Source organism: Oryzias melastigma, linkage group LG15 (assembly GCF_002922805.2).
Source record: "Oryzias melastigma strain HK-1 linkage group LG15, ASM292280v2, whole genome shotgun sequence".
Classification (NCBI taxonomy): domain Eukaryota; kingdom Metazoa; phylum Chordata; class Actinopteri; order Beloniformes; family Adrianichthyidae; genus Oryzias; species Oryzias melastigma.
In genome coordinates, this window is record NC_050526.1 from 15,704,361 (window position 1) to 15,716,125 (window position 11,765).

An 11,765-nucleotide genomic window follows, 5' to 3' on the forward strand; every position below is an offset into this window, starting at 1 on the left:
CCAGTATATGACCACCAGGAGCAACGTGGGGTTCAGTGTCTTCCTGAAGGACACTTCCATACATGGGCGAGCAGGGCAGGAACCGAACCTGCTACCTTCAGATCAGAGGTCGACCGCTCTACCTCTACAGCACAGCCGCTGAGCAATTCAAACTCCACATTTTGATGATCTGCACATTATTAAACTAGAACGGAAGGATTTTAAAACAGAAAACTTGAAGGTGAATCCTGGATAAAATTCAACAAAATATTAAAAAATAACTTAAGATAACATTAATTCACTTTTTCATCCAAATATTTAGATATGTAGCACCTCCCAATTTAACTTCTCATAAATAGTCAAAATACTTTTTACTTTTCAGAACATCAAAAGATGCTACACGTTTTGTTTTAAAAAGTATTACTCAAAAAAATAAATAAATAAATAAAAAATCTCTGTAGGCAAGAGCATTAAGATGTTGGTCGAGGTAAGTTCAACCAGCTCTACATTAGAAACAAATCTGCACCACTGCAGTGACTCAAACCCCTCCAGGAGTGGATGGCATCGATCGAGATTCCTCAGCACCCGTTTCAGAATTCACAGTCAAACTGAAAGACGCCTTCTCCAGCTGTAACCAAAGGTTCCTGTGAGGCCTTTCAGACAGGCTAATCCAGGAGAAGATGACAAGACTTCAGGAGGTCGGGGATGAGGGAGTCAGGGGTCAGCATGAAGGTCGGGGGCCACCGTCACTTCAGAGGGATTCTGCTCTTATCAAGAAGAATTACTGATGAAGGAAAAGTAAATCCTGCAGAGGAACGAAGGAAGAACTCTGGATGAGCAAACGTCTACAGACAGATGACCCCCCCACACTCAGACATGATTTCCTTCATCACTGAAAATGAACTCCGCGATTATTGACTTTTCTTTAGACAATCGTGGGGCTCCTCCTCCCCTCAAGGACAGTACAGTGGAGTCAAATGGAAAAGCAGGAATGTTGATTCATGAAAGCAAAGAGGATTTTTGATATGGAGATTGATGAGAACAGAAATGTTCACAGTCAGTCAGAACATAATCCAATGTTCTCTTCATTTCAATAATGTTCATCTAGTGTTATCTTCATTCTGTGACTGAGTTTCACCCCTAAATGAACCCATTAGCATCACCATCCTGTCTGTGATGGAGTAGACGCCGGGCTGGCCGTCACATTTTTAGAAAAAAGGCCGGTCCACTATTGGAATGTATAAGATATGTGAATGAAGCTCCTCAAAGCATCACATTTACCCAGCAGACAAATGCTTTCATGACTCCCGCTTTAGACTCACACTGAGCAGTTTTTCACTCTTCCTAACACAAAATTTCCTCCCTTTGGTTAATTAATTCCTCTTGGTCCATGAAAGGTTCATCTGCATTCACACTGAAGTGAACCGCACAAGAGTTCACCTGTAAGTGAACATAGACATAGACAACCTGCCAAACCAAGAGGACAATCTGAGCAAACCAAGCCTAGATCAGACTGCCACAAACGATTGTGAGTAATCGACTAACCGTGGTAGCTGTAGAGCTGACTGAAACAAAAGCTGCAGATGCTCCTTAAAGCAGGAACTCCTCTTCAATTCCTCAACTATCTCTAAAGTGGGAGGCTGGAAATGTCATCTACTCCTGTTGGAACTGAGCTCTGGAAGAAGACAGAAACTGCTGCGTTGAGGCGATCTGAATTATTTACTAGGATGGTCTGGGAAGTTTCAGAGCAGAGATCAATACGAGTGAAGGACAAGCCGAGTCTCCAGAGACCGATCATGGAGTCGACCTTCAGGTGACACACAGCAAAAGGAGGAGCAGGGAGAAGCTGCTGAACTTCTAAAACTTGAACCACTTAACACAAGAAGAGAGTAACGGCAGAAGCTTTCAGTTTGAAAAGAAGAATCTGAAATTTACAAGAAGTTCCTGCAGAAACAATCAACAGATGATAAAAAAACAAACATTTCAGATCACACTGAGGAATATTTGATTGTATCGGAGTTGGTAGACAAACTAATAATAATTAAAAATAAAATGATTCTAAAAACCAATCGATGAAATGTGTCTACAAACAGCCGCTGGTGGAGTTCCTGTCTTCAGGACACCAAATACCTCTGCAGGACGAGGAGGTAAAGAATCAGCCCTCTGTGCGTTTCATTTACTGCCTGTATTTATCTGCTGTGCTGCAGCGGGAGCCGGCGAGGACGGGGCTGGATTGCATGTTTTCCTCTGCAGCTCAGCCACTCTGTCTCCAGGTCGCTGGGGGAGGAGGAGGGAGGTGAGGCGGACAGAGAGGAGTGCTGGAGATGTGAAACCTGATCCCGCCTCCTCCTTCCTCCTCCTCCTCCTCCTCCTCTGCCACCTCACCAGAGAGCCGCAGAGACTCCCAGAGTAATCTGATCCCACTTCTCCAGACTGGAAATGCTCTAACGGAGGGAGAGGTGGAGGAGGGAAGGAAAAGAAAGAAATGGAGGGAGGGAAAAGAAAGATAGAAATAGAGCAGAGGAAGAGGAGAGATCCCCAGGCTCGACCTCGGAGACTGGCAACCATCCCGGGAGAGAGGAACTCAAGACGAAGCCGACGGAGAAGAAAACACGATAAAACCTGGATAATCACGTTAGGGCCGAAAAACAGACAACAGAAAAAAACATGAATAAGAGAACGACGGAAAACAGGAGAAACGCAGAAGTCTGACCCAAATAAACACAAGAAAAGGATTTTTCTTTGAATAAATCTCACTTTTTATTTTCCATTTAGAAGGTCAATCAGTAAAACTGTGAAAATGACGATAACCTTCCCTGAAACGATGATATATTTAGAAAGGAAGTTTATTAGGAGAATGTTTTACACTAATTCATTGATTAAGAATAATTTTCAACGGTAACAATTTTAACCATAAAACTAACAGAGAAGTATTATTTGCCTGAAAAAACAACAAAAGGGAACATTGTATGAATTTTATGAATGTTTATTTATTTGCTCTGACATCCAGGATCTTCAGTAAGTCTAACGCTACGTTCACAACATCCAAGCCGACACTTCCACTGAAAAGAACATGTAAACGCATATATGTGAAAGTAAATGTAAATGCACGTTTCCAGGTCCCGTATTCACAATTCTTGTGTTCATAGGTTGTTACATCCATGTACAAAACGCACCGTCAAAGAGTGCACGTTGAAAGTTAAACCCGGTCAAACTTTGACCAATCAGGGACTCAGGTTTGGCAGTGACGTATGGATGGTGCTCCTTTAAATTCACTGAAGTGCCAACCGTTTGATCGTCGATTATGGAGGAGGAATAAATAACTGCTGTTTATGTTCCGCCAGAATTAAATGACTACAAATAGGTCCATCGGAATGGAGCTGTGATAGAGCAAGATTCAGGAGGTTTGCACCGCTTTGACATTCCACACCGAACCTCTTCCATCTGAGTCCATATCCTATAGCGACGGTCCGCTGGGAAACGTGACTTAGGTGGTGATTCGATTCATGAATCAACGATTCACAGATGGAACCATGGATGAAAATGATATGTTTAAATCATCATTTATACTTTTATTTAGGACAAAACTGATAAAAACACAAAGACTTAGACAGAAAGAGATGCAGTTTGTCACTTTAACCCTTGTGCTATCTTGTGGGGTCCAGATGACCCACTCCCAACGTCAACATACCTAGGATAACACAAAGGTTACACTATTTTTTTTCTGTCAACCTTCTGGTTAACTTCAATAAAAACAAAATCTAAACATCACTGTTGTTTTTGGATCATTTAACAACAAATCCTGGGAATGTTCTCTACAGTTTTCCATCCTCAAAGTTCTGCATCACTTTACGTTCTAAAGCTTTGCATTTCAGTGCAAAGCTGGAATGAAAATCTGCTTTTCTCCACTGCAGAATCAACTGGAATTCTGTGAATTATGTAAACTGTTGAAGAGTTACCAAAAGCAAACAGAATTCTTTTTTTTTCTATTTTTCTTTAAAAATAGCTTCTCATTGTCAAAGTGGTTTTACTTTAAAAGTGGGAAGGTTTACCGACACTTTATTTTGAAGGTTTGTTTACTTCCAATGACAGTAGTGCTGAGCATTTGACTTATTTTTTAGTTTATAAACCTAAAATCCAACATTATTCTATATTTGAGAGCAATGAATACATAATTCCTGAAATGTATTTTTACTAAATCTACTATATTTATAAAGATCGGCGATCGGGGACATCGTGAATATGTGTACTCTAAACTTTGGGCGCTGATCATCCAGCTCTAGTGAAAGCTAAAAGAGCGTTAAAGAACCCGCGTTCAGCCTGAATGCATCCCATCCCGGTGTGTACACAGAACTACTGTGATCCTGCTGGCCGGAGGACAAATGTTGGTACAGATCTATTGCTTGTGGATTCTGAAGAGCGGTTCCGCTCAGCACCGCACGGCCATCCCTCTCTAGAGTTTCTCTGCATTTCTGCTGATCCTGGATTCAGAGCCTCCCGGTACAGAGGTCAGGGTGTCGCTTTATTAGAGCAGATCTGCACACAGAGAGCAGACTGAGCGACACCAAGAGCTAATCACTGAAGGACAGTATCAGCAGCAGCCTCAGACGCTCTGCAGATGCTGTCCAGACACCCAGAGGAGCTCCACGCAGCTCCAGCCTCCTGTGGGAGCGTAACCCAGAGCGTCCATAAAGACCCGGCTGTCAGGTTTTTATTTTCCTCTGGTTGGAATCTGAAGGAACTCGGAGGCTGCAGCTCGCTGAGCGGCTTCATGTTATTCCTGTAACTGATCGGCAGGCGAGCGCTGGAATGTACGGCTGTCCGGATAACACGACGTTTTCATTCCCCCCACCCCTCCACGTGCCTCCTCTGCTCCTGTTTATGGGGGGGCTGAGCCCGGCTTAACCAGCTGTGGAGGCAGGTTAAAAAGTAAATTCTATTGATCCAAATTCATCAACTTTATTTAGAAAAGAATCAATTATCTTCCAGATTTCAAAGATGAACTGAATTGTGACATTTTCTGTTTCTATTCACACTCGCACCATCTTTAGCAGAAAATCAAATACATAAATATGTCCAAAGTTAAGCAATAATCATCTCAGTCAAAATCAATCATGAAAATCATAAACTAACTCATCACCACATGCATCAGAATCAGGGTTTTAGCAGAAACCCTTAATAAAAATCCTAAATTCTCTACAAACATTTGCAGAGACTCAGTTTGTCACATACACGTTAAAGTTATGTTGCTTTTTAGGAAGATTTTGAAGAAAATATCAGACTAAATGTGAAAAAAATTTGATTTAGTCATAATAGTGTTTAAAATAATACAATTTGAGGCTTTACATTTAGGACAATATCTGGAAATTCCTGAATGTTACTGAGTTTTTTTATATTTAAATATTTATTTAAAATATTTAAATCAGCAGCATTTCAGATGAAAGAAAAAAGATTATACCTGCACTTTTAGTAAAACTGACAAGTTTTTTTTTGTTTGTTTTAAAAATCCAAATTCCTAAAAATAAAACAGTAATTTTATTGAATGTCATCAGTAAACAGAATCCACAGACAACCAATTTGCTTATGATGTTGAACAAACTAGGCTCAAAAACTACAACACCGTCGTACCAAGTCCCAAACCCTGTGGGACACCACAACAGTCATTTTTAATCAGACAAATGAACCCCAAATTTATCAAACATTCACTGCTCTTTTGGGAAATAGTCTCTATTTACAGATAAATATTAAATATTCAGTCTTTTTTAAAAGCTTTAAAACTACATTTGTGACTATTCGAGTTTAGATTAAAAACTATAATTGTGGTTTACTAGGGTCAGGATCGGACTCCAACAGAAAGCTAGATTCCGAAAAATGATTTCACAGGATGAAATCATAAAAGATATTAAAAGACGATCAAAAGAAATAAAGAGTTTAAAGTGAAAGCAAACAGGTCTGAACCCAGAAGAGCCCCTGAGGACGGGAGGGAGCCGCTCTGTCTGAAACCCTAAAGCCCAGAAATCAATCAGCTAAAATCAATGTTTAAAGCGAGAGGCAACATTTGTCTGCAGGTAAAAACTCAACATTTCAGAGGCAACAAACACGGTATGTTGTTTGTGGGCAAAAAATGACGGTTTTGTTCAAACAAAACAAATGTGCCATAAAGAAAGTATTGGAAGTTTCTCCCCCCAAAAATCTATGAAATATACACCATTCAAAGGAAAGCTTTAAATCAGAAAAGAACGAGAAATGTTTACGACTTTTCGCCGAACTGAATTCTGGGTTTTGGAGTTTGTAGAAACTTCACAGAATAAAAATGTAATCCACAAAAAAAACGACATTTAAAGACATGAAGTTCGAGTTCTGGAGCTGTTCTGGAGGACAAACGTGCCCGTCAGTGTCCGACACAAACACACAACAGACACACAACAAGCTCCAAACGCGCGCGCCACAGGTGGATCCGCGAGGCGCGTTCACGAGCAACAGAATTCCAGGTAAACCGAGAAAAGCATCAGAAGCCGAGCTTCTGTCTGCGTGCTAGCCCCGCATGCTAACGGCAAACTCCGCTCAAACTTTCTCTAACTTTACTCAAAGTGGACAAAAGTCGAGCGACGTCACGGACAAACACACTCATTGGATAAAAACATTCAGAAAAGCGACAGTTACGCCTTTTTTATGAGAATAAAAACGTTTTATTCTACACGAGTGATGCTAGCGGGGTTAGCTAACCGAGGAATGTGGCTAACAAGCGGCACCTCGGTGAGCAAACTGCGGCAGAGATGATCCAGATAAACCGTCCCGCAGATTTTATTCACTTATCTGGGACCAACAAGGCCCACTCACACGCTTCTGGGCTCCGCCTAAGACTCCTCGCTGTCAAACATCTAATAATCGCCCCGAAACTCAACAACTGGGAACTTTTTCCACGGCGTTGGCGACAGGATGCGACTATTTCCTGGCGCCAAACCACGCACGAAATCTGTCAATTTTCTTTGGATTTTTTTTTAAGTATCACAAACAAATAATTCTCACGACCAATCTTAAAATGTAGTAACTATTTCATTTTCTCATAAATGCCAAGTTTAAATTAATGTACTTTCAGACTATTCGCGGTGTAATTCAGCACATAGACGGAGCTGAAAAGTCCAACTGCGGGGAGTGAAGTTCGGGGTTTTGTTGGATCCTATCCGCCTTACCTTTATCCCGGATGCCTTAATTTACCCCCTTGGGACACGTCTCGTTTTCCAGCACAAATCCGTAGTTTAAATCCGAACTCTTGTCAGTATTCCGGTACACAGATGAGTATTTTCCAGCGGGTTTTGACGTCCTCTCCGTCCGCCTCAGCACTCGCTCCTTATGCGGTTTTCCCTGTTTGACGGCGGAGGACAGAGAATCCCAAACCTGTCCGAAGATCGTCTGTGAGTCGCGAGGCTGCCCACTCTAACGTCAAAAGTGACAGTCAAACTTCCGGTCGAATTACGTGACTTTTCAATTATTGAAACATTTGATACAATTTTACACCGAAATAAATGACTATTTTTGTGGTTTTGTTATTACCACAAAATATTACTACCAACAAATAGTTTTTCTCTTTGTATGCCCCGTTTAAATTAAATGATTGCTTTTATTTTTTAGGCTTTTCGCCTTTATTTAGACAAACATATTCATGTGATTTGTTTGCTCATTTACAGTGCAGAAATTTCAGAATAATAACCATTAAGAAAAACATTAAATTAAATTAAAATAAGCTAAAATCATGTTTGAATAAATCTACAAGAGGTGGGTACTTAGTGGCTGTTTCTTTGCATTAATAAAGGCTAAAATAAATAATTCAGTCACCGTGTAACCGTTTCGTGGAGTTGATATTTCTGTCAAAGTGAGACTCTTCCTTAATTTCTCACATCTGTTCTTGCAATCACTGCTTAGACTTCTTCCTGCCCTTTAATTTAAAATCCGGACTGAAGCTGAGTCTGCCTCCATCTAGTGGCTAGCAGCGGAACAACATACAATGAAAGAAAATAGTTTTTAAATGGAGGATGTGGCGCTGCCGCCACTGATAAGAAAAATTATGTTGTACTGGTAAAAAAAAGACATTTCTGAAAAAAAAAAGTTTCATTTATTTGTTATTTTAAGTATTTTTGTTTTAAGGCTGCTAAAAACCCTCATGTTTGTCTTTATTTCATGCCGAGAAATAATGAAGAACAGGACAGAAGCGGATGTTTTTAGTGATGTAAGTGCTCGCTTTATTCAGACAGCAACTCTGTAATTCTCCTCGTAAACCTGTCAAACAGCAAAGCAGCATTTCAGAGTGATTGCAGGTTCCTCCCAGCCTTCCTGCTGCTTGTCGCTGTTCTCTTTTCTTACCATTTTTTACAGTAATATTCTGTGTGTATCTGGAGGGGGGGTCAGAGCTTTTACATCCCAACATGCTGCAACAAACTGCTCTGCATGCACATTCACACTCTCTGACGTAACAAACGGTATAAAAGGAGTAAAACTGTACAGCAGAACAACACGGGCCGTTCTGAACAGAATTCCTGACACACAGATCAGAGTTTACACAGACACCCGGCATCATCCTAACTCCCACGGAAACTTCCGGAGAGTCATAAAGCACAGATGAAAGACTTTCAGCTGATGGTCACCGGTGATGCTCGACTCCACAACACTTTGTTGCAATTCCCCTTATGGCCACTAGATGCCGCTAAACCTCTAATCTGACAACATTCTTCACAAAAAATATGTATAGCCTTAAAGAGAATTCATGGTCAACAGTTGATGTGCTTTGAAGTTTTGTGGATTTGTCAGTTTGTCCAGACTGTAATAATTTGCTCTTTTTTTCCTGATGAAACATGTTTTTTTTTAGATAAATCAAGCTGGATGGACACTTTGGGTTAAAGAGACATCTCTCCATCAGGAGGAGGAGCTAAAGAGTCTGTTCTGCTGTCAGACATGAAGGATGGAGTTTGAGATCCACGGACGGGTCGATGCATCTGCATAGGTGTGGACTTTGTTTTAGTCTCATGTGCTGCAGAAAGAGAGTCTGAAAACTGCTAAATCCATGCTCCCACCTCTGATCTTTGGGTGCTAATAAGTAATAATAAGGAACCAAGACGGAGTTCCACTAACAGCTATGAAATGCAGATTAAAAAAACATGAAGCGAAGCATTTAAACACAACCAAAATGATTCTTCTCAAGAATACAAAACAAAGTTAGTTACTGTTTTTCCATTAAATAATCTGTCACGTCGAAGGCCAAGATTGCATGAACTTGTGTGTTTGCTGGTTTCTGCAGGTCTGCGAGGAGGCGCGTGGGGGGGTGGGGTAGGTCGCGGCGTAAACGCCTGAGCTGCGACTTGACTGTGTGCTTACAAAATGAAGAAAAAGATCAACCATCAAACGCACTCTGTGAGTCTAAACAAACACACCTGAAGGAAGGCAGCAGTGAACAAACATCCACCACAGAAGTCAAACTAAAGGTCAGACATCAGCTGTTGACTCTGAACATGGACCAGAGATGAACGTAGATATCTGTCATTCCTGGAGGCAGTTCTGAAGCCGACCTTAACAGCAACACAACATATTTCTGAGATGAAACAAAATCACTCAACGGTCGAGTCAAAGAGGCACACGATCAGCTCGGTCATACGGAGTCTCCAGAGTGCTTCTGGAATCTTCAGGGTTCAATTCAGATCCTTTTATGTTGTTACAGAGACTCGATGAAATCAAAATGACAATAAAAACATCAAATAAAATGTAAATATTTTACAATATTTTCCAAAAACTTAAATTAAACCCCAGGTATGAAGGAGCTGTAAGTGGAGTCATCCTGAGACAGAGTGGATCTGCTGTCATAATGAAACTCCTAGAAAGCATTTCTGCACTCTGCAGACTCCATACCGAGCGGTGGGCTGACATCACAGCTTCTCTGGTAGAAAACATAAAAAAGAGGAACTACAGAACAGCCGGTTGGGCGGGTGTCGATGTTTCCGTTCAGAAGCAGAATCATCAGGCAGCATTGTTTCTTTTCAGGATAATCGCAATAACTAAAGTGTGCTTGCATACACGGCATGTTACGGCGTCGCCTCGCCGTGGCGGCCTCAGCAGAAGTAGGCGTGTTGCCTACACGTTGATGGCGTGGGCGTGCTTCTTGCACAGAGGTTTGTCTTTCTTGGAGTAGAAAGGATGACCCTCCAGATTGACGTGACAGACCTGCAAGAGGGGGGGGGCATGTCAGACTCTATGTTCACACCGTCCTCAGAAACACACGTTCAAGCGGCCACTTCCGATGAAAAGTTTATGCAAACGTACGTAAATGCGCGCCTCGCCAGTTAAACCAAGTTAAACTTTGACCAATTAGGGACTTGGATTTAGTGGTGACGTATGATTTTGGGCCCATTTTGCCATATTTGCACCACTTTGACATTTCGCACTGAGCTTCTTCCAAATGTAGGTGGCGCACATGTGCTGGTAAATAGTAGAAGAAGAAGAAGCCCCTCCCTGCTAGTCCAGTGTTGTTCATGACCACCTGTCATATGCCTGATGTAAACATCCATTCAGTGAAGTATCGCAATACTTTATTTGGCGATATTTTATTTAGCGATCTTTTATTTAGTGATCCTTTATTTAGCAATACTTTTTTAGCGATCCTTTATTTAGTGATCCTTTATTTAGCAATACTTTTTTGGCGATACTTTATTTGGCGATCTTTGCACCGATTTAAAATACTCCCAAGGTGATATTTAATTATCTATTTAAAAGCAAACATGTATTTCAGTCTTACTTTTGTTTTCCACTTAAATATTTCCTAAATTACCAAAATAAAAGCACCATTACTTTGCTTGGGTAAAAGTTTATAAAACAGTTGCAGACTTAATGTTCTGATCATTAAATAATATTTATTTTGGAATGTTATTTTTGCCAAAAGTATATTAATAATCAGATAATTCTTAAGTCATAATTTAAAAAAAAGTGAAATATAGTCTGATACTTTCTTGGAAGTATTGGGATACGTATCGTGTCATGACATATGTATCGCGATATGTATTGTATCCCTAGACTCTTGCTAGTACACACAACCTTAGTGTGAACGAAGCATCAGAACGACTCTGAAAACGGCGTTTGCGTGTCTTACCGCACAGACGAAGCAGGTGTCATGCCAGGTGTGGCCCAGAGCTTCGATGAACTTGTCGCCAGCTTCCACGGGGAAGTCACAGCCATGACACTTCGTGCTGAAGAGTGCGATGTAATCTGAGCAAAGAACACAAAGACACTTGAGCAGAACTGCAGCCAAACCAGGTCGCACAGCTTCTTTTACCACTGCAAAGCTCCAAAACTACCACTTCCAACTGGAAGGAGGTGGCCAATGAGAAGGGACCGGACTGAGCTGAATCCTACACTGATCAACTTGACCCAAACTAAGGGGTTGCAATGACAGAGAAGAGGTTTCCTGATTGGATGACACATTCTCACTCCCAAATTGTCACATGCCTTTTTTTTTGTTGTGGCTGTTCCCATTAAATCACAGCTCCCCAACCTCTGGGCCACTTAGCTAGGCTAGTAGACTAGTACTGGTTAGCTAGTACTAGTCTTGTGTGGTGTCTTATGTTAGTGTCTATCTCTTAAACTCTGCTTTATTTCTTTTAACATCAACCTGCCAAGGGATTCTAGATGGAAATTATCCTGAGGCTATAATCTGGCATATTTGCATTTGTTCTAAAGTTCATTAATATGCATTGTCCCTTTCTCAATAAAGTTATATATTGTACTGGGACGCGGAGCACACTGGT

The 11,765-nt window shown here is 41.1% G+C and overlaps 2 protein-coding genes across 3 annotated transcripts in view; both read right to left on the reverse strand.

Moving 5' to 3' along the window:
- LOC112161943 (bone morphogenetic protein receptor type-1A) overlaps nucleotides 1-7,426 on the reverse strand; it is a 41,306-nt gene extending 33,880 nt beyond the window's left edge. Inside the window, exon 1 of the mRNA XM_024297510.2 lies at nucleotides 7,173-7,426. The gene's annotated coding sequence lies outside the window, so the exon portion shown is untranslated. The remainder of the gene's footprint in view (nucleotides 1-7,172) is intronic.
- A 765-nt stretch (nucleotides 7,427-8,191) lies between these two features.
- LOC112161941 (LIM domain-binding protein 3) overlaps nucleotides 8,192-11,765 on the reverse strand; it is a 39,558-nt gene continuing 35,984 nt past the window's right edge. For both annotated transcript variants that reach the window (XM_036215614.1, XM_024297509.2), the window contains 2 exons: nucleotides 11,111-11,226; nucleotides 8,192-10,188 (listed from right to left, as the gene is read on the reverse strand). In XM_036215614.1, coding sequence (XP_036071507.1) covers nucleotides 10,099-10,188; nucleotides 11,111-11,226 — 206 coding nt within the window. In that variant the 3' untranslated portion in view covers nucleotides 8,192-10,098. The remainder of the gene's footprint in view (nucleotides 10,189-11,110; nucleotides 11,227-11,765) is intronic.